Source organism: Channa argus, chromosome 22, assembly GCF_033026475.1.
Source record: "Channa argus isolate prfri chromosome 22, Channa argus male v1.0, whole genome shotgun sequence".
NCBI classification, from domain to species: Eukaryota; Metazoa; Chordata; class Actinopteri; order Anabantiformes; family Channidae; genus Channa; species Channa argus.
The window spans coordinates 11,751,141-11,775,033 of record NC_090218.1 but is presented as its reverse complement, the minus strand read 5'-3'; the positions used below and the strand labels follow the sequence as shown (position 1 = coordinate 11,775,033).

Below are 23,893 nucleotides of genomic sequence, written 5' to 3'. Positions count from 1 at the left end.
TTGTCCTTTTCTATCACATGTGTGGGACACAACAAGGTAGCAGCTTTAAAAAAAACTGAACCTGGCAAAACTTGCAGTTTCCATTTACCTATTAACCGATTGTGTGTGTGTGTGTGTGTGTGTGTGTGTGTGTGTGTGTGTGTGGGAGAGAGAGCAAGTGTGCAGCTGCTGACCCGCTGCAGTGTTTTCTGCTTCTAACTTAGTGATTGTTATCTGTAGCTTCTAAAATGTCTGTGTGCGCTGATTAAAGACAAGCTACTGTAGCATCATTTAAGACATCAGATCTTATAGTTTATCAGAACAGGTTTTAGTTTTCTTGCCTCCCTATTGTAGTGAAATGAATATTTGTGAACCATTACCAGGCAAAAACAAGATGTCGGAAGATGGTTCCATGACTTTCTGGTTAACTGGTATGTGATTTAACTGACATTTATTTGACCAAACAGTTTGTCATAATTGCAGTAAAGCGATCTTATGTAACACTTGCAACTATGACAACAAGTGGCAGCTATGGGATCGCGGTAATTGCTAAAATGTTGTGTAACATGAACAGAACGGCGTCATAAAGCCCATAAATTTAGTCAGTTACACAACATTGAACTAAAGCTACTGGCTAAGAAGCCCTTTGAGTGTTTTGAATAAAATGATTGGTTTGCTCATGAATAAACTTTTCCTCTTAGGAAGAAGAATATGCTCTTTCTTCTCTTAAATGCTACATGGTCTGACTTCAGACCAAGCAACAGTAAATACAAGCAACAGCACAAAAACTGTGCTTAAATTGCAGGATGGCAGAGTTTCGAGTGCAGACACACAGGTAGCTGTAGGGAAGCGGTGAATTTTGCTTATTTAACGACAGTCAGACTTAGTGAAACGTGCAGGTTGGCAGAACGTGCGTGAGGATTCGCAGGACGAATCCGAAGACATGCGGGCAACAACCAAAGGTTTGCTGATAAACGAGGACAATGCTGTAACGGACGGTGGAAGGTGACTGGTACATTCAGCGGGGTAACTGGGGAAGAAGGTGTGTGTGTGTTTTGCTGATGTTGTTGGTTTCCATTCTCAGCTCATTTCCATTATAAGAGACGCTACACAACAAGCGGAGTGCACCTCTAATTTTCTTTAAATGGGATCAGCGAGATACAGAAAAGGAAGACGTCCAATGCAATGTTTTTATCCACATTCGGCCATGTTTTGTAATCTTGCTGGAAGTCAGATTGAATCTGACCAAGATTATTTATGCAGGTCTGAACACAGCAGTTGCACTAGAGTGTGGACCGAAACCCCTGCACCTTTAGCCTTATACCACGTACTGGATGTGGTCTCGGTCCAGAAGGAGCTTTGGAGCGGCCCCTTTGTTGTAAAGGTTTTGGATATGTAGCCAGTTGACAGCACATCTTTTTTACAAAGTGAATGATGAAGTGTTGTCCTTTCTAGATGTGTTTGAAACTTTGCCCAGACAATCACAAAGGGTTCGAGCTAAAGCCAGTTGTGCAGTTGTTGTATGTTGCAGAAAACATTTTCACTCAGAGGTTGATCTTCCTGTTTACTTTTGTGTTGCAGCACCAGATCCATTAAACCAATGAGCGGACGAAGCAATTCTCATGTGACGTGTAGTGATGCATTTTAGTTTGTTTGGATTTGAATAAATATGGATTAAACAGGTTTACAAACTGGTCCACTGATTCAGACCAGAGCACGCGAACTAAAAACAACCTCAGGTATCGTGGCATGGCACAGACCGCTGCTTAAATGACCTCCGGCCTGGTCTTTGACCCGCATGTGTGGGATGGTTTCCTCCTACATGACTTGAGGTTATCAGGCTGCCTGGAGTACAATCGTTAGTACAATTACTCTCAAAAGGTCTTGATTTACCTTTCGTAATTTGTAATTATGTGGCTGATATTATTCTGTGTTTCTAAGACACAAACAAAACAGCTCATTTGCGTTGCATCTATAACCATAATTGACTTGTACTCTGACGTGTGCATTTGAATGGCAAATCCTGAAGTTCGACGTTGGCCTCCTGCACATCACAGCAGCTCCAGTTCCCTCTTTAGTGTTGGAAGGTTACTCAACAACATCCACAGGTTGCAGACTGTTGGACGTGCTCAATAAGAGTGTGAATATGGGACATTTGACAGACAATATTTTATAGAGTAAATGATTAATTAAAACAAAGTTAGAAATCACTTTTTATCATACAATCGGACAAACATGTATCAGTCAAACATGCTCTTTTTAGTAGAGATTAAATATATTACGTGCTATAAAACAATCATCAGGAATCAATCAGGAATGTGATGTGCCAAAAAAAGGTGAATCCACTTCAGTTCATTTTTGTTTAATTAATAGATTCTTTTTGGGTAGATTAGATGTGGCAGCATCAATCAGTATTTATTGTTCCCAGAGCCCAAGATAATGTCTGCACATGGATTAAACAGATGTTTAATTAACTGTCATGGAAAACAGAGAAAAGCAGTGACTCAAAAGCAGTGAATGAAGGATGACTGTGGCGCAGGAGCTAGTGCGGTCGTCCACCAATCCCCCACATGCCCCGGTGTCCTTGAGCAAGACACTGAACCCTCCCCCATCGGTGTGTGAGTGTCACACTGTGAGTGCGAATGGGCGAATAAGAAGCAGTGTAAAGCGCTTTGAGCGTCACTAGGTAGAAAAGCGTTTACCATCCTCACAGTCAAATAGCAGGAAGCAGCGCATGTCTGACATTTGCACTTAATAAAGTGTCATTTTGTTTTGAAACTTTTTGAAATTGATTCCTCACCATCCGAGCCGGTTTCTGTTTATTTCACGAGAAGCAAATCAACCTGCAGGGACTTGAAACGTGCTTGAGTTCCTAATGGAATACACTGTGCGTCATGTTGGCTCTTGTTCTTGTTATGGCCCCGCGGTGAATGAACCAGCTCCTGAGCCATAGTGGGACAGGCTGACTGTTGGAGCTTTTGAAAGCAGCCCGTGCACTAACAGAGCGTGCACAGGAACTTCCTCTGGTTTGTCTTTGTGCTCTGCACTGATTGCCTGACTGACGTTTACGCTTTGTGTTCACTTCTGTGCAGTTTCTTCAGAAACTGTGAAGGGCTGCTGCAAAAAGCCTGCACTGTTATTCTTAAGAGGACTTTCAATCTGATCTCAACCCTAAAACCACACTGGAACCCTATTTTTGTCCCTAGATCAGAGGTTAGTCACAATGAGACTGATGCTACACAAAGATATGAGGGTTTTAAGGAAAACATGTGACATTTAATCATTTTCTAGATACAAAAAATGTCTGTCTCCATGTATGGTGACTAAGTGATTCATGAATTAGCCTTTAAAAGACCTAACGTGTCTATTTCTCCAAACGTGTTGGAGTTGCAACGCCTATCAGTTTGAAGACATTTGGATTTAATACTTACAGACGACAGTCTAAGCTTTCACTTACATTCTGTGTTTCCATTGTGCTGCATCGTTACAGATCAGTTTGCCTGTTCCAAAGCAGGGATCCTCCCCCACCCTCTGCTTTGTGTAAGTCTTTTAAGTCATTTATAGTTCATTGCCCCCCCCCCCCCCCCCCCCTTAATTATTCACCCGATTCATACTGTATTAAAGCTATGAGATGTCCGTCCCCCTGGCAACACTAAGAAGAGCTGTTTAGATAGAAGAAAACCACTAAAAGGTTTTTACGCCGGAGTGTCTTACCCAGAGACACTTTGACATATAGCCGTAACCAGGGATCGAACCACTGGCCCTGGTCCATGGACGACTTTATTTTTGTTCACTGGCTGAACATAAGCAGAAAGAAAATATGAAATAAACAAACAGTAGACTCTAAGTGTATGACCTAATTTATAAAATACATCTATCTTATAAATTCATGAAATAAAAAATGTGGAAATAAGAAAATGTACAAGTTTATAAAGTTTCACAACATTTTGAAATTTTTCAAATTATAATATTTCTCATTCATTTTTTTATCGGGGTTTCTCTTGGACCCGCAATACTTTTTATTTATCTCCATAAAAATAACACCATAAATGAAGGAAAGAATGATTCTGTCATTCGGTTTCAAAGCAGAGACCTTTAGTGTGTGATGTTTAGTTTAGTTAATGACCTACTTATTTAATTGTAAACTGGACAGAGATTTGTGATTTAAAAATATCAAATATATGTGCATCACTAACTCCACTGTACCACTTAATGTATTTGTTACCAGATGAGTAGGAAGGTTTTTGTAACGTAGTGGTCTCATGTTCACCTAACATGCAAAAGGTCCCTGGTTCAAAACTGGAGGGAAACAGTTGTCGGGACTGTCGCCTTTTTTTTTTTTTTTTTTTTTCCAGCCAAAAGTAACTTAAATTATGGAGGACAAAAGAATTGTGTGAGTAGCAGGAAAGAAATGAATAAGTACATGAAAAATATGTAAATAAAAAAAATATGAATTTTTGTTAAAATATACAAAGCGTCAATAAATGGCCCCAAAAATTAATGTTTGTCTACACTGCTGCACAGTGACAGTCAGTTAGTCGGCATGACCTCCTTAACTGAGCAGAGTAAAGTTACAGCAGAAAAACCAGTAACACCTACACAAAAATACTTAATATACTGTTATTATACAGTCATAATCATAACGAAACATTTCTTAACACACATGCAAAACTAAGGGATCCCTGCTGTGAAGGCACAAGCCAAGGCTCCACCTCACACGCGAGCTCGGACTGTTTGGATCATGAGCAGATGAGTCGTTTAAACCTTTTCCAGAACTTAACGCTGTTTTTTTGTTGTTGTTTTTTTTCTTTTTAACTCTGACTCGTCCTGCTGTGATCAGAATCCTGCATCTGGTCAAATGGTGGATTGTGAAACCTTCGTGCTCCGTGGAGGTTGTTGCAGTTGTCACTCTTTTACACAGCTCTCACCATGCGTGGTGTCATCAGCTGCTTCCTTTCCTGTTTTCCTTTGCTGAACTGTTGTGTGTACGTTGCTAAGTACACCAGTGGTTTCCTTCCATGCACTTGTTTGTGCGATGCCGCGGATTGTTCTCTCTCTTTTCCTTTTTGTCGATTTTTAAACAAATTTCGTCACAGGTAAAATCCAAGGCTAACATCAAAAGTAGTCATTTAGAGCCCTTTACGGTTTGAGGAATCGGTCTCACCGGACAGTCCTTGGTAACCAGACACACCTGCCACACATATGGTATCATGTGTTAGAAAATTTATCTAAGACAATTTTTAAACTTTTTTTTGTTCCAATGTCTCCAGTGTACAACAAACACAAATCGCCGTTCCAGTAAATACAGAGATTTAATCATTGGCACATATAATAATGATTGGTACAGTTGAGGCTCCGTGCCGTGTTCCTCGTTTCACTCTTTGGTGGCATTTTTTATGAATGAAACAAAGAAAAGGTGACCGCAAATGTGAACTTAAGAGGTGTTGATTAAACAAGCATCATGAAAGCGAAGAAGCTGCAGCCAGTGCCGTCAATCTCACATGATCAAACCTCGCAGAAAGACTTTAAAAGAAGTGTAGGATGAATGAAAGATAATGCTCTTTCATGGGGCCCAAAGGCGCAGCAGATACTACAGGTAGTCACTGCAACTCCCACTAAAACCACAAATTGTCACTCAACGTTTCTGTGTCCACACATTACACAGTTGAGACAGGGTCTTACTTTTTTGTCCTGTTCCTATGCTTTTTTTATTTTTATTTGTTATTTTTATTGAGTACTACTTTCAGTTTCCTTTTTCTGTGGCGCAGGAGGTAGAGCGGTCCTCCACCGATCCCACAATCATTGGTTTGAAGTGTTCTTGAGAAAGACATTAAACCCCAGTTTAGTTGCATAGCAACTCACCACTTACTTTATTTGAAAAAACATTTCTGATCGGAAACCCGTGCACGAAAAGAGAGCCGACCTTTCCAAGGCTGTCTCGTTGGCCAGTCACCTGGATTAATGCAACACCTGAACATGCCAGCTTACCTCATTCAGTTGGTTTGTGTAAAACTCAAGTACAACGCTGCATTGAGCTGCATTTCTTCTTTTGTTTATTTTCCAAAAATGCAACTGAGGCCAGAAACATTTTTGCTTCATTTACGATCAACACAAGGCCACACAAGACAAAACCTGAATATATGTATAACATCATCACAGATAGAAACTAAATCTGTGCTGTGAAGTGACAGTGCTGGATTTGGGTGCTTAGTTAAAAAAAAAAAACATTTTTCCCTAAAGCACGTCTGTCTCAGGTTTCCAACTTTAGTTTAGTGAAGCTGAATCCTCAGTCTTTGATAAACTAAACCTTTTTGTTTTGCAGGAGGCGGTGGAAACAGAAAAGGAAAAAGCAAGAAATGGAAGCAGATGCTGCAGTTCCCCCACATAAGTCTGTGTGAAGAGTTACGGCAAACCACAGGTAAGATAACAGTGTCCTTCATCGGTCTTCGTTTACACTCTGATTATTACAGTGGAGTCTTTTATCTAGCTTTACAAACAAGTCTTTCTAGTCCTTTATGTATTCAGTAAGTCTGGGGCCTTTGAACCAGACCAGTCCACACTGGTTGTATCCATTTTGACTTGGGTGTTGCTCCGGATGAACACCCCTTCAGCTATACAGATCTTTTATAACTATCACCAGACGTTCACATCCTCAAGATCTTCTTTTGAGGTCTCGAAGAGAAGAAACGACGGGTAAACGAGACCTTCGGTAATACTGTGACAACCAACCAGCTTGTTGAAAATCATTATATCACTGTAATGGTAAATGACAGTGTCATCAGCAAATAATGTGACTGAATCGACTACTTTGATACTATACATTATTATAATCTTGAACCGCAACTATTACTTTTAAGAACTGTTTTAGCAATAAATTACATTTCTTATTTTTTTTACATTAAAATGTTTAAATCCTACCATACTTGTAGCCACTCTTTGCTTTTACATTTATTCTGCCGATGCTTTTATCAAATTTAATTTGATCAGCAATCACGTTGGTCAAGAGCATTTTCATGTGGGCTGAAGATCATATCTGCCTATTCTGCAGAAAAAATCATGTATTCAGATAAGATCAGATTATTATTGGGCAGAAAGGGTTAAAGTAAAGGCAGCCAACAAGCACAATTGATGGATTAATGCTTCATGGCTTTGTGTTCCAACTTTACATTTTTATTTTATTATTTATTTGTTGCATGTGAGTTGGGATGGAGATTTAAAGGGAGACTTCACCAATTATCACCTTGCTGTCCGTGGCTTTAGTTTACAATAATGCTTTTAAACTTCTCTCTGGCTTCCCTATTTTAAAATATTTCTCTTCCTCTGGCTGAAAAATGCCTCCAGACGACATTTTTTGGAGGAGTTTTACATCATTAGGAATTTGGATAATATCATCTGGGGGAGCTCTGGAAAAGCAGGTGGACCCTGATCTATTTGTGCTCTCACAGTTTCACCCAGACTTGCTGTGTTCACCGGTGACTCTGCAGCAATGTCTCTTATTTAAACGGCCAAGTTACTTTGCTTTTCTTTTTGTTCTTTTTAGCAAAAGTTGCTCTGTTTACTAAAAACGGTTGGAGCCATATTTGTGTTAGCAAAAGAGCATGTGAGAATTTCTGTTCTTCCAGGATTTGTTTAACTGCAGTGAATTGATGAGGATTTTACTGTCCAGCAACTCATTCTAGAAGCAGTTCAGTACTCAATACCAGCAAGTACTCAAATGTACTCAGCCTGGGTAGCAAGTAAAGTAATATTGGCACATCCTTAAACATAATAAATAATAGGTTATAGCTGCACATGTGCAACACATCCACTAAGTTTCAAAATCTGCCTAAAGAACATATTTGTGAAACATGCACTGCCAATGTATGTCAGGGTTTTCTGATAACATCTGTTTTCACAATACATCGTCTGCATTATGTGCTTGTTCTTTATGGTTGCGTTTACTCAGCATAATCGTGCTAAAAGGCTGTGGTCCTTCTGTATCTAGAACATGAGACACAACTTGGAGGACCAGACATGACATGTTTACATTATAACGATTAAAATCACGTTTTAAAACTAACCGTCTAACCACATGCAGGAAGTAAACTGTGATCTCCAAGGTCTAAATTCTGCTCCTCCACCACCCACCTTCACCACCTCTGCACGAGCTGTGCTGGACAACAGACAGCTCTTTTCAAAAACAAACTGAAATCCAGTTGATCCAGTCCAGAAACATCAGAGAAGGACGACAACTCTGAATGCAAAAAAAAAAAGAAAGTTGCTCAAGTAGTGGCACAGAGGAAACTGTGGCCAGTGCTGAAAGAGGAAGCAGCTGGTGTCTTTACTGTTTCAAGTAGTATGGTTGCTTTCGTTTTAACAGACGACAAGTTGGAGACAGGAGCCAGAGTTTACGATACCAGACCAAAGAGATGAACCCCGTGTTAGAAAAGAGAGAGGGAGGGTCGATTTACGGCATCGCCGAGGGTGTTTAGTGTTTAGTCTTGTGACGTTTAAACTAAGATGTGTTCAGTCTGCAGATCCCATCATGCACCTGTGTGAATGTACAGCACTGATGGAGACATAGTGACAAAAAAATAATAATAATACAAGAAAAGTAATCGCAGAATCTGTGTTTGTTGTTGGGAGGCCAGTGAGGGATCATGCACAGTTACTCCTAATGTAGCATGAGGGGTTTAGCTTGGTGCTGGTGTCCCGCCTCCTCTAACAGGCCTGGGGCTATCGTTATGAACAGTGTGAGTGGGTGTCAGGGCGTCTCTGGAGACAACCTTGGCATTTGGTCCTTAAAGGACGCCTTTACTGATTTTGAACTTGCTTCTTTTGGTTCTAATTTGGGCAAAACCTCCCTCTGACTTCCCTGGATCAAAATATCTCTCTACTTCTAGCTGAAAAATGCCTCCATGGGACATCACTTGGAGGAACCTTTAGTTCAGATGATGTTATCTGGTTGCTCATGCTATGGGATTTGCAATCATGGCCAACATGCTTTTCCAGAGCACTTCCAGATGCCATCATTTGAACTCCTAATTATAAAAAAATAAAATTCTCTGGGCGTTGTCATCCGGAGGAGTTTTTCCAGCTAGAAACATGAAAAAGTTCGTCTAAAGCCATAGAAAGCAAGTTGAAAATTGTTGAAGTCGTCCTTTAATGTCTGTACATCTGCTGGTTTTGGGACAAAGAGGTGGTTCTGTTTGCTCTGCTGAAGGCCTTCCAGTAGATGGGGATGAAAGCGGTGCCTCTCCTTTGTTTTTCTATTTCCGCTGAGATTCGCATTTGTCCAGACGGCTGTGGCGATGACCTCCTGAGCCACACACAGCTCTTTTGTTGCCCCTTGCTTGTGATTATAATTACATTATTAACAGGGCCTTAACAAGCTGGAGGAGGCAATAGCTATTAGGCAGAGGTGGAAAGTAACTGCAAGTACTTACAAGTATAATTCAGAGAATTTCCTCTGTATTTTATTTTCAATTAAAAGAAAATATATACTATTTGACAGATGATGTTTCTTGGTGTGGACGCTAAAATGTTTACTGTATATTTACTGTAAACACTCAGGAATGCAGTATTCATAATTTAGCCTCCCTCAAAGTACTCTCCATAACAATATGCACGTAAATGTAAATGATATTAAACTATTGTATACATCTAAAGCCATTTACATTCAGTATATATAATAACTCTCCTGTGTTCTGTTTGCTCTGACTAACCACATTTGTTTTGTACGCATCCTATATCATAACCATAACCATTGTGTCCATATGGTCATTATTTTACACTGTTATTAATGCACTTCTGATTAGATGCAAACCGTATTCCATAGCCTTGTACCATGGCAAGTGCCATGACCATAAAGTTATGTTCATGTTATCAACAGCATCAAGTTTCTAAGTGTTTACTGTAAAACACTTTGTTATCTGAGTGGTGAACGTGTACTTTTGTACTTAAAGTACATGTGCACCTCAACGTGACTAAAGAATAAGTGTTTGTAGTGGAGTACTTTTCCGGGGAAGTACTTGCACTTTTAGTTCAGTTTTGAGCTGCCACCTCTGCTCTTAGAGGAAGTCGGGGGTGGTTGCTGTGACTCAGGAGATAGAGCAGCTTGTAGGCCATCTGCAGGGTTGATGGTTCAATCCCCAGCTACTGTGTGTGTGTTTGTGTGTGTTGCGGACTATTTTCGACAGTGGATTCATCCCCATTTGGCGCTTTAGTTAATATTTAGAGCAGCAGGTGGGTGAACGCGCTATTATGTGTTCATGGTGATGAAGGAACGTGTCAGCGTGACACTACGTCTCACTGATGCGTGTTTGTGGACAACGGTGGTGGATAAATCATGCACACAAATACACATTCATAGGACAAAGTCATTGCTTGCTTTATTACTTTATGCTTATGTCCAGGGTTTGGGCTTGTGAAGCTAACGCGTGAGCATCCTCACAGCTTTTGTATCAGATATTAAATACATTAGAGATTGTCGTGGTGTTTAAAATGGAATAAAAGCATCTGACCTTAAATGCAGATGTTGAAAATGATAACTACATCAGAAAGTTGAATATTGTCACCCACCAATAAAGTGAAACCATTAATGCTACAACACACTTGACATAAAGGTGTAAAAACGTGGTTTTTGAAGATATCAGAGTTTGCAGTTGTGCATTTTCTGCCCAAAAAAATTTTACAGGTTTATTGAAAAAGAGGAATTTGTGTGTGTCAGCTTACTTTTTGTCATTGTGTGTGCGTGTGTGTGTGTGTGTGGTCCTATTGTAAACAGTTAAAGCGGTTTGACATATAGCAACATGTGACTATTTCTTCATGTATGGCTCTGGGTGGAGCAAACACACAGGCCCCATTGTCAGGAGGTGGAAGATGAGCCATTAAATACACACTGCCTTGAGATCTAGTGCAGCAACAGATGGACAGATTGAGATCAAACCCAGGAGGAAGGTATGAGCAGCACAAATGGATTTATGTCAAGTACATGTCCCAAAAAAACAGGTCAGAGAATGAATCAGGAACAAACAGTTTCGTTCAGTTGTTGCTGTCCCGAACCCTGATGCACACATCTCTGCTGTGCTGTTGGTACTTCATGCATATAGTGGACAACATAAAGTGAACCACTTATAGTTTGTCAACACCATCTGCTGAATATTGCGCTGCAAACGTGATTATGTGTTTGTAGGGAGCATTTTTTTTTTTTGTCAACAAGTGAAGCTCTACGTTTAGTAATGAAACAAAAGTTGCAAGGAAGTGGTTTGGCAAGATGCAGGTGGATAATGCACTGGACTGTCATACTACAGTTTTCCAATAATGCTGCAACATTATTAACGGGAATATTTATGGCATTATTCTGTAAATAAAATGTAAACCATTACAATAAAGGACAGGAAATTTCAAAAAGGGGAAATCGTTTATTGTAGCACCTTACAGCTCAGTCACAGCAGGCTAATATCTCCGAAATTTTGGAGATATCAGGGTAATATATGGATAATAACTAGATCATAGCTCAGTAATAGCAGGGGTAAAATTTCTATAATAATGTAATATTTTATTAATAAAGTTTTATTTAGGTAATAACATTTTCAATCTTGGTATAAGCAATATGCTTATAATACCTTGTTATTAGCATTTCAACAAAGATATGTCTCCAGATTATGAAATATCTGACAAACAAGAGCTTGAGGACAAGTACAAGTTGAAGAAAAGGTGATGTGATGTGACGATGGACAGCAGTGAAAGGACTAAAAAGCTCTTTCTTTGTGTTGGTGGAGTTTTCAGTCTGCACATCTTGTTTCCTTTATTCAAATATAAGGCAGTCGTGCAACAGCAGAGGACAATAAACAACATCACGTTGTGTGGTTAAGTCTTCACATGCCAAACTCAGGTTTCCATCATTTGCTTATTTTTCCTCATTTTCACAGCTCGTCAGATCTTCTGCAAACACAAAGGAAGAGTGTGGAAAAAGGGACTTTTACATCCTGATTCAGTTCCGGATTTAACTTTAGGGAGGATCCCTCAGTCAAAGAAGAGCATCTTGTTAATGGTAAAATATTCGGGATGATGTTTTTTTTTTTTTTTTCCTATCAGGAAGCCGTACAACAGAGCTGCTTCTTTGCTGAAAGTTGCAAATGAGGTTTGATTTGAATGGCGTCTCAGTCAGTAGCACGTATCTGCTGTTTTATGTTTTAAAAAGCTGAACATGAGGCAAAAAGTAAGTGTGAGGGTTTGAAAGTGTAAAGTTAAAGTAACTAACACGATTCCAAAGACAAGAACTCGAGTAACGATTCAGCTCTGAAAATCTTTGGCAATTACTTGACTGTTGACAGTTGTTTTATGAAACCAGAATAAAGAAATGAGTGGGAGGCAGTTTGAAGAAAGACATTCAGGAAGCTGTCAACTTCCTTGTTTGCAGAAACAAGTTGTTCTCTACTTTTCCTGACATGTACGTATCACATGTACACATTTTTTTTTATCTGTTGGTTGGATGCACTTGTCACCGAGTTCAGAAAGTCAGATGCATCGATTCGTTTAACATAATTTGAGAGCAATAACACTGAGATAATTGTTATTAGTTATTATTCAGTGCCAAATACAACCCCAATTCCAAAGAAGTTGGGATGATGTATAAATAAATAAAAACAGAATGTAATGATTTGCAAATCTCATCATCATCATATTGGGGTGTATGTTTTCATCGGGCCCTGGATTTCTGCATAAAGTAGAAGGAAGAATGAATTCAGTCCGATATCAGAAGATGTTAACGCACAGCCTCCTGCTATCAGTCAAAAAGCTAAAAATGAAGAGGCGGTGGACAAGACAATGATCCAAAGCACAAAGCAAAGTCAACTCAGGAATGATTAAAAACAATGAGGGGAATATGTTTCCGTGGACTTTTCAGTTACCATTTTAAAACTGATGTACATGGAAGACAAGCAACAATCTGCTAGATTTAGCATGAGCTGAAATTACAGCTGAAAGGAAACAGGCTGGACGAGGTTTCTAAGATTCTTTTTATGCACTTAACAATTATTTTACTTTGATTCGGGGAACGATTGAATTAGCCGAATGTGCACGATGGAAAAAAAAAACCCCTTTGTTTCACCGTTTCGCCATTTTAAAGTAAGGGAACGCAAGATTTTACACTCAACTGCAATAAGCATCAGTTCTGCTTTGTATTTTTACGGTGGGACTCTGTTGCAATAGCTTTGGATGCTTTACAATTTCAAAATCTTTTTTTATTTTTTTTATTTAAATTTTCTTTCCCCTAATAATGGGCGTCATGCAGTACAGCTTTGGAGCTGTATGTTTTCCAGTGGGCAGCTACTCACCCCTGCTGGTCAGGGCAGATGGCCGCCCACCCTGAGCCTGGTTCTGCTGGAGGTTTCTTCCGTTAAAGGGAGTTTTTCCTCTGCACTGTTGCCTCGGGATTTTGCTCAAGGTGTATTTGTTGTGTATAGTCTCCACTACTATGCAAAGTGCCTTGAAACGACTTTGCTGCTAATTGACGCTGTATAAATAAAGGGACATTAAATTGAATTGAACACTTCTCTTTAAGCGCCACATGAAAAAGCTTGTGTAAGCTTCTGATTCTTTAAAGCCTCCCTAAACCCAAATCCACTGCTTCGGATTGGATGTGCCTCTGTACTTCTGGATCCAAGATGGAGGTGTTTGTATAGAGGACTATGAAGTGAACTATGAATCTAATTACACTAAACATTAGCAGAGGAGGTTGTACCAGGGTTCCAAAACTTTCCCTTTTTATTGTGTGTTCTTTTCACAGTTTAAAGTTTTGACTGGTGCTCATTAAATAATATAATCTTGATTGATATATATATTTTTTTGCATTAATGCAATGGTGTTAAACAGGAAATGAGCTAATTACTAACTCAATTACTAATTAATTACTATTTAGCTATTACTAATTCTGTAACTCACTTTTCCATTAATGAGCTATAACAAAAAAGCACTTGGTCAGAAGCAATGTGAGTTATAGCAGTATTTTGTGTTCTAATTTCTAACAGGAAAATGAAGGTAGCCCCATTTTTACATCTAGTATAAAGCAGCAATTTTAAAACAAGACCAGTATTGTGAAAGAAATTGTCAAATGTTCAGTTACAAGCTGCTTTGCTTGTTTAGTCTGCTCTGTGTTAAATGCTCTGCAGCATTACACTGCAGCGTGTTATCAGGTTGTGTGATAAGTGAAGGGAACAAAGTGAAAACGAGCAGAGATCATTAAGTGGTGTGAATACATTTGCCTTCACTGCGTTTACAGTGAAGCCACGTTTGTGGCTTTCAAAATGCCCTTTGTGGCTCCGCTGCTGCCTTTCGCCAGTGTCCTGCTACTAAAACCGAGAAACGTGTGCACAAAGCTCACTGTACATGTGCCTGTTCTCAGTACAGATGACAAATAAAAGCATCGTGAGTCTTGGTGGCGTCTCTCCTCCTGCCCATCAATGCTGTGCACCCTCATCCACAGGCCATTACAGAAACTGGATCTCACAGTAAAGCAGGTCCATGCTGCTTTCAAAACATAGCTGCTGTGACTACAAAATGCTTCATAGAAATAGATTTTAGTGTTGAGCTTTATTAAGCATCGCGGAGCCGGGGGGATGACTAATGTGCTTGCTGATATACGGTGGCTCCAGAGAGAACCCAGCTCCTTTTACTTTTTGCTCCACTTTGTCACGTAAAAACCACCATTACCAACCCATACGGGCAGCTGGTACAGCTTCAGATCTGCTCTAAAAGCTTTGCACACCTGGACCTGGACGTTGGTTATAACACTGGAAGCAAAAATACAAAACTTTCCTTTTTGATCCGACCTCCAACTGGGTGCATGTGAAAGTGCAGTGGCGCATTACTTGGATATTTAAAGATGCATTAATAGTTTTCAGCTTGTGTGAGGCAGCAACACTGGGTAAAAACACAACACTGGCGTATTATCATCTGTAATGTGTTTGCAAATGGTTTCCTGCTTTCACATCCAGCTAACGCAGATCCATATCGTCCCACTGGGGTTGTGTTTGCATCCATTAGAGCTGAGAAGTTGACAAAAAGTCAAATGTCCAACATTTCGAAAGTTGACTATTGGTAAAAGTGACTATATCTAGCAAAATTACTATTTTCTAACATTTTATTGACGCCAACAATTATAAAAAATCGAAAATAGCAAATGGTGAAATTACACGCAGTACTCAGTCTCCTTTCACTAACTGAAACCATTTCCTCTCTCAGCCAACTTGACTGTTATTGCACCATTTAATGGAGTTATATAACAGGTCTGTGCTAATTAGGTGGACTCCAGTCAAGTCCAAGACACCTTAAGAAACATTTTTAGAAACGGAATACAGCCGACCACAGACTGGTACAGCGAAGGGTCTAAATAAATGACAGCTGAGAGTTAATTTGCAAATGAGGGTTTGTAGTGTGTAGCTAACTGGAAATGCTAATATCAAAAGAATAATATGCTCATAATGACAATGAGAACACGGTGTAGGAGATACTGAAGTTTTTCCTTATCCGACCTGATGGTCCCAGGACAGAGGTTGTTGTTAGTGTACAGAACGTAAAGTCCACTGAGGCAAATTAGTGATGAATTTAATTTGAAGATTGTTCGGGCAAATAAAGCCCGAATGATCTCAGTAAAACTTCCTGAATAATAGAGTAATATGTCGTAAGGGTACATTAGTTATCAGGATTTTATGTATGAAAAATCATCATAGACCCATGAATATACTTTATAATAATTCAAAAACCTTAGTTGTACCACAAAATGTAAGTGTTCTTATATTAACACATGCATGAAACATTATTTCTCGTAGAGTCTGGTGAGTTCATGCCGTACAACATGTATTCACTTACACTGTCTGCTGATTTATCAGTTGACATAAATGACTGAACACAAGTTTCGTATTTTATCTTACGTCACAGTCGATGGTATCACAGTTTCCCTGTTGTATATCTGTACGTATATCAAAGTCCACTGAACCACAACCAGGTTAATAAAAAGGTCCCCCCCCGGACCCAGGGATGTTATAGTTCATGATTTCTGGTGACAATAATACACACTGTTCTTAGAGAAATCACACTATTCATATTTCCCTTGGACTTCCGTCCTTTGCTGTGCCTCCACAAATGCTTTCATGGTTCCATTTGGTTTTCCTTCATTAGAGCGGCACGAAAGCCAGAGTGTAATAAAACAAAGCAGAAACTAACAGATGGAGGCATCAGTTACCATCAGTGATTGTGTCATTGATAGGAAATGACTCAGCAAAGGGATAAGACACATGAATGGGGCTAATCCAGAGACAATTACAGGCCACTCCACCCAAGACTGGTTTACTTGCTGCACCAGGCAGAAGATGCTGAGGAGATTCGCATTTCATAAGTCCTGCGCTTTATGTTTTAGGCTGTCAGTCAGAATAAGTAATTTTAGTAGTTAGTAGTTAGTAAGTACTTTTATTGTGTCATCTATCAACAAGATTGTGACACATTTTGCATATTTAGTTAAAAACCCTATGATGTCTCTTTTTTCTGTCTTTTGTCCCTGGCTGCAGACAAAGATCACACAGCGGCAACAAGATGGTCGACTTTTCACCTTGGCCAGAGGTTGTCAACCTTTTCTGGAAGTTTGTGTATTTGAAAACCTTCTAGGGCTTATTGTTTTGTCCAGCAGCTGTCCAAATCTTTGTCTTAAGGTTTTAGTCTTCTGCAAAGATGAACTTCTGGCCAGTATCAGTCAGCCATCGTCAGCCATTTTTTTTTTGCCACTAGCTCCCTTGATTATTCCTGAACTATTCCTTGTGAATTTGTTGACCACTAGTGGTAATGAATGTAGCATGAGTGTGACGTTTGGGAACGTGAAGCAATCACCCAATTTTGTATTTTACACAAATGGCGCCGACTTAAAAAAACCTTTTGCTCCCGGCAGTGAAAACTTTCCATATCTAATATCTGTGTGACTGTTGCGTCTCCTCACCTGTCTTATGGTCACGGTTGTCTTTACTTTACCAAGACCTTCCGACTGTAAACTAGCATTTGATTTTGCTAATGCCAATGATCCAATACCACAGTCTGTGCAGCTGAGAGAGTTTGGTGAATCTAATGTGATGCAAAACAGAGAGGTTTAATATACAGTAAAACAATGAGCCGGTGTTTCATTATTGTTCTGGTTTGTTTCTACATTTTGCTACTAAGACGATGATGAAGATGCCTGGACATACTGTTGACACAATTACACAGGGCTGTCTGGGAGAGACAATAGTGGAAACTGTAAATCAAGCAAACCATAAACACAAAGGATAAATAGAACAAGAAAATATCTGATTGTTAGATTACACCCAGCTGTAACTGCCCTTCATAATCACTGCTGCAAGAAAAAAATATATTTTCAAGAGAAAACATGTTCTCGTGTAAATATAACTTATCAACTAGATTATGTTTCCTGTTCATTGATGCGATGAACATATTTTGTCATGGCTCTGTGCTGGGGACAGCCACAGTCGGAGGCATTATGTTTTTAGGATGTCTGTCTGCACAGGTCTTGTGATAATTCAGGAAAACATTGAGGGAATGTCTTTAAATTTGACAAAGATGTTCACTTGGATTCAAGGATAAACTTTTAGATTTTCAAAGGTCAAGTTAACTGTGACCTTCTGTCGGCTTATTGTGTGAACACAATCTTTCAACAATGTCGTGAGGGAATTGCGTTACATTTGGCACAAGCATCCACCAGGACTCAAGGATTAACTGATTAGATTTAGATTAGATTACATGTTGTCATGTAACGTAAATGTTGATACCGAACATATCAAGGAAATGTTACCGGACAACTTATTTTCGTCAAAATGGCCGAACCTGCAGCAAAATATCCAGTTTCTTTTTCTGCTGTAATACATGATGCTGCAGTGCAATGTGCAGTTTGTTTGACTTCAGCGTTGTCAAAGCATTTTTATGGTTGTTATCAGGCAGGTACAGGAGCTGGTTAGGGTCTGAGGAAGAACGAAGGCTGGTGTAATGCGGGAAAATCAGTCGCAGTCACTTTACACAAAACATGTTTTGTCGCTTTTAAACACAACCGCGATCTCGCACTAACCCTAAGGTCAGTGGTTTTGTTGCCTAACCCAGGCCAGACACAGGGCTGTGGGGGTGAACATGGGTCATCGGCTCGACTGTGCTGTGCATTGTGCACCCGCCATCCTCTCCAACCGCCTCCTGGCAGTTATTAGTATTATTACGTTCCCTACAAAAACTTAATCGCGTTTGCTGTTTTGTTGCGTAGGAACGTAATTTTTTCGGATTAAGGTTGAAATAAAATGACTTGGCATGTTGCAGAAGGACGAGTGGAGTTTCACTGAGCTGTTTAACAAACATGATGTAAACAATATGTGGAAGGAAATGCATGTGTGGTTTCCTGTGAAATACTGAATGTAAAATACACACATTAAAATATAGAGACTTTTAGAGAAGTAAAGAAACAGGTGTCAAATGCTCCACAATTGAAATAAATACATAATTATGTTATTTTCCTGTTGCACTAGAATTTGCTCAGATGCCTATGTTCACAGGAAGTTATTAGATCTTTATCCACTTGGTGCATTAAAGTCTTTTTCCTCCTTTCTCACACTTTAAGGCTTGTTTTGAAATATGGCCTCTGTCTTTCTCTAAGATCCTCTGAGGTGATAGTGAATCATTCTTTGTTCTCCTTTCACAACAATCACGCTAACATCCCCGCTCCTCTGTGAATCCTATTTGTTTGTGTGTGAAACTTCCTAACCTGCTTTGCATCCACATGAGTCACAGATGCAAATCCATCTGTTTTTGGTGTGTTTTTACTGAGGCAAAGATACACAGTACATGGATCAAAACCATTGTTTTGACATAATAAGATCATGTTGTACAGTGAATCACACTGTAGTGTGTTCGAGCAACACACGGACTGGTTCCCAAACGTTTTTAAATCACGACAATGGCAGCATATTGCAAGTTTTTGTTTTATTAATCTACAAGGATTTTTGGATTTAGTATTTTTTCGATTTGTTGCTGTACAAAGTAAAAAATGTCCAACATGACTGGTTTGTTGGATGAGGTTTTATTGTTTTTGAGAAGGGAATCGGTGGTTGACCAGGTCATTAATCGACATTCAGCATGTTTTCCATTGGCTGCATCCTAAGGACCACAGACGGAGCTACAGACAGTGAGAGCGCATTTGTCACCGCGGTAAAACAAGAAATTCTGCTGGAGGCTGGAAACACATTAAACATGCAACTCTGAAAAAGCATCAAAATAGTTTTGAAGCTGCCTTTTTGTATGTGACCGATCAAATGCGAATCCCATCGACAATACAATTGCACGTCCACTGATCTGGTTGTGAACCATGTCTATAATCTCTGCAGATAATCAGTGCGACGAGAACCTGTGCACAGGTGAATTACGAGAATTGTCTGCAATTTTGAACTTGTAGCCCGACTGCCATCCACTGTTTGAGAGGTAAATGCATTTAAAATGACATTTCTGTGTGAATTAACATGCACACATACACTGATCAGTCACAACGTGGAACCCTGGTGGACTTAATGTCATGGAGGACCAGGGTCAGCGTGTCCACTACGAGCAGTCTCCAGCTACACACAAATGTGATACTCTGTGTGCACAGGTGGTAGAAGTGCACAAACTCAAATGTGCAAGTATTAACCTAAAACAATTCTCCCACTGGACTAAGCAGATAATCTCAATTTAAAGTACAGAAGTAAAAGTGCTCTAAGAAGACAGTGCATTTTATACAGTAGTGATCATGGTAATTATGGCAATAAATAAAAAACAAGGGTTTAAAGGTCACTGTTGGTAAAGATGGAGCTGATTTTAATCATTTTTTTGTGCTGGTAACTGTGTAACAGTTACAGGTAATGTCATCAGACTGCTGCTGCGGAACATACACGCCAACGCACGTGTTCTCTCAGCATTATGAAGTCACGTGTTATTTTTCTGCCTCTAGCTCCTCTGTCATGTGACCTAAATGTGTCTGAGTTGAGTCCTACTAAAATGCTAAAACGTGGGCGGGACAGTACTGTACAGTGTTTGAACAGTGTTCATTTTTGTTTATTCGAAATTGTATCTTCCTTGGTTTCCTGTGAAAGTTGTGATCTCTGAATGCTGTGCTCTTCGAAACAATACGGTGGAAAACTGTGCTTTGTCACATCCACCACCATCAAAGTTGCACTGTAGCTGCCGCGGTGTTTTTCTGAGATGGTGATGTTGATATCCATCGCTTGCTTCCTCCGTTTTTAGTTTAATGCGGTTATTAAAAAATCGTGCTCCACCCTTCATCTTCTTATTCTCACCTCTTTTACACGTTTTAGATATTTGGATTCTTAGTACTTTTTTCCGGAGTGTAACTGCTGTAAATAAATATCACTCTGCAGATTGCTGAAGCCTTTAATAAAAAATGTTCCTGGAGTTGACACTGCAGATCTATGCAAATATTATGGTAGTGGGTGTTGGCAGCAGCAGCAGCAGCAGCAGCTGCAGCTGTGTGTGCCGATATTTGATTATTAAATGTATCGGCGTCATTCACTGTTATACTATGACACTATCAAATTCCTTCCTCATCACAGTTCTGAACTCTATGCGTAGTAGGTTTGATACAAAAAGAACAGCAGTTGAAATGCATCACTGCAGCCTGGGAAAGAGGAAACATTTAGGTTATTTCTTTCTCTTTTCTTCAGCCAACTCGCGTTAGTGTCCGAAGACACTTGAGGATTCAGTAAAACCGAACGCAGGACTTTTTGTGCATCATGAAAGGACAGCAACATGAATAAGGAGTCACGTGTGACGTCACTTTCCCACTACAGGAACTAAGTCAGACGTGATGGAACATGCAGCCACTGTTGTAGGTTCTGCTTTTGTTTGTTTTCCAGCTCAGTTAGAACTAAAACCCCAGCTCACCTGATCCAGAGGTGACACAGAGTCCAACTTCCAGGTACTTTTTAGATGATCCTGCCTATTGTCATAGTCACAGTGAACACAAAACAATAACTGTGATACAGCTCTGCAGCTATTTGTACGCTGGAAAAATGATATCCCCAACCTGTCGGAAGTAAAAGAACAAAAGATGTAATGAGCAGACAAATGCGGACGGACAGTAACAAGTGGTCACTGTCATGTAGAAAATGCGTAGTACAACTATCCAGGCAGTCTGATCAAAGTTTCCGGTTGAGAAATTTCAACCTTTGGTTTCAGGCCTTTTTTTTCAGTGTTGCACAAAATTGAGTAGAAAAGGTGAAATATTGCATATAAGGGGACCAGTAAGACAGACGATGCAGAAAGACACGTGGAAGCATTGTCTAATTGTGCTCCGGAGGGTCCTGGACTGGAGCCCCTTCATCGCCTTGTACTTGCACATGTGTAATGACAATAAAGTTGAATCGGATTGAATCTTAAGTGACAGTTTAAACAGGGGTCTCACCCTTTAACAGCAACTCACCCCCCTGGTTTTTGATATGAAACCATGGTCATGGTCCCTAACAATAACCAGTGTGCTTACCTTGCCACAGACGGACTCTTGTGGGGACAGATTCTGTCCTGTCCTCAGGATAAACATGCAGCTTCATTCATGGAAATAACCTGTTGCTTCAGTCAGTGATTATGTTACAGTGTGAATGTATTGAACTGAATTGGTTGTACAGTAGCTCTAAAATATGGCTTTTGGGTCAAGCTGTTTGTTTAAATGTCTTTGTAGTCAACATTTCCCTGAATTGTCATAAACCAAAAAGTGTATTTCTGAAAAATGTTACAGCTACTGATAATTGATGCCTTCAAAATGAACTCGAGCCCTGAGAAACCTTTTAAAAGAAACCTCACGTTAGTCCAATAAACTGTGTCCTTACTGCTTTCCTCGTCTTTGTCTCTGCAGAGAAGGACTACAGCAGCCTGTGCGAACGGCAGCCTATTGGACGGTTACTGTTCAGACAGTTCTGTGAGACCCGACCCGAGTTGAAGCGCTGCGTCAAGTTCCTGGATGCTGTGGTAAGACGAGAGAGCGTGTGTGTACTGTTACTGCACCGTTACTGCTGTGATTCCGTCCTCATTTCCTGTTACACAAAACAGGGAGAGATACGTGCAGATCATTTGGGAGAAACACGTTTTCTTGTTTTACGCCGACATCAGAATCATCAGTCGGCTTGTGTTGTGGTAGAAATGATGCATCTATTAAAAAACAGAAGGGTTTGGATGGACCTCAAGATAAGTTCTCCGAGTTTTGTGAAAGCTGGACCAAGACAAACAAGTCAGTTTTGCAGCACGTCCATGATTTTGTGTTTGTTTTTTGTTTTTCTCTCATCTTTCGATCTTCAAAGTCAAAGTTCTCATTTTTGAACCGTATTTGTTTTGGCACAAGAACACGTGGGAATTGTCCACACTCCTGGGATTTGGGTGTGTGTCCATCTCCAGAGTCTCCAGACCTTCCCAACCTCTTGTTAAGTGTGTTGCTCCCAATTTCCAGGTCTGGGCCAGGAAAACTGCTTCCAGAGGTGAACCAACCCTTTGCAGGTCCAGAACCAATAAACATGGGAGGAGGGGACGGTGGGCAGGATCAAATGAGCTAAAAGCTTATTTATTGTCCCCCGAACTCTTCCACTGCCGCAATTTCACACTACTTACTCTTTCTGTACCAAGTAGCCTGGTAGAAAAAAAAAAACCCAACAAAGTCTTCGTCCTAAATGATAAAATCTATTTGTGTAGTTCGGAGTTTTATTGAAAAAAACCATATGTTCAACTATTATAAGAGGAATTTGTGTGTGTCAGCATACTTTTGGTCATTGTGTGTGTGTGTGTGTGCACGCTCTTTAAAAAGTTGTTTTACAGGCCGCTGCTGGAAGTGAAGTGCTGAGCTGAGCTCTCTTGTCGAGCCTTGATGGAGGCCGTTTAATAATCCTGAAAAGCCTCTGACACTTGACGTTTGTGAAGGAGCAGGAAGCAGAGTTTAATATCTGTTTAATGAAATACAGGAACTCTTGACTTAAAGCTGCGTCAGTGTGTCGCCCTATTCCACCTCCCATGTTTGTAACACACACACACACACACACACACACTGTCAGCCTAATCTGCTCCCTTGAGGAATGTTTTAGTCACTCTGTTGTTTTATTCCCAGCGGTGTGTGTGTGTGTGTGTGTGTGTGTGTGTGTGTGTGTGTGTGTGTGTGTGTGTGTGTGTGTGTGTGTGTGTGTGTGTGGTCTCATTAATGCTGCTTTGTCTTTTTTCGATCCAGTGTTTATTAATGATAAGCGATTGTTTCTTACAAACCCCAGTTCCAGACGATGGCGCCTTGTGTAGAATGTAAAAGAAAATGAAGTGAAAGACGGTTTTGATTCAAAGCGGTTCAGAAACTGAGAAACTGAGTGTTTGAAAAGTCTTGTTTGCAGAAAAGGTGGGACGGGGGCTTGTTTAGCGCTGTGCTGCATCAGCTTTTTGTTTAAGACTTCAGCTCTTTGCGAAGCTTAAAAACAGTTGCTTTGATTTAGACACAGGATTTCACGTCCGAGTTTTTTACCTCATAATGCTTCTAGTGTTTTGTGTCAGTGGGTGACGGGTGTGGACTGCAGGCAGGTGAGTTTAGCACCTGGACTCTTTTAGTACTGAGCCATGTTCTTTTTTTACGTGCAGGATGTGGTTGCTGAGACAGTCGAGACCTTTCCTGGAAAAAACGTGTTTAGTGGATGGCAGCATAACCTGTGACTTATTAAATGCCTGCTTTCATGACAGCTTTTCTAAAGACGTGGTGATGGATGCTGCAATGGTTTGATGAAAAAACAATTCAGTTCTCAGGTTTAACATTTGATATGATGTTTGTGGCATTTTACTTCAAACAACCCATGAAGCCATTTGAAGGTGTGTGAACTGATCAAAATGTGGTGTATTACACAATGTA

At 40.0% G+C, this 23,893-nt stretch overlaps 1 protein-coding gene across 1 annotated transcript in view; it reads left to right on the top strand.

Annotated features, from left to right (window-relative positions):
* grk6 (G protein-coupled receptor kinase 6) overlaps nt 1-23,893 on the top strand; it is a 46,980-nt gene that overhangs the window by 3,145 nt on the left and 19,942 nt on the right. The window contains exons 2-3 of the mRNA XM_067491723.1: nt 6,302-6,397; nt 21,881-21,993. Of these exons, the coding sequence (XP_067347824.1) occupies nt 6,302-6,397; nt 21,881-21,993 (209 nt within the window). The remainder of the gene's footprint in view (nt 1-6,301; nt 6,398-21,880; nt 21,994-23,893) is intronic.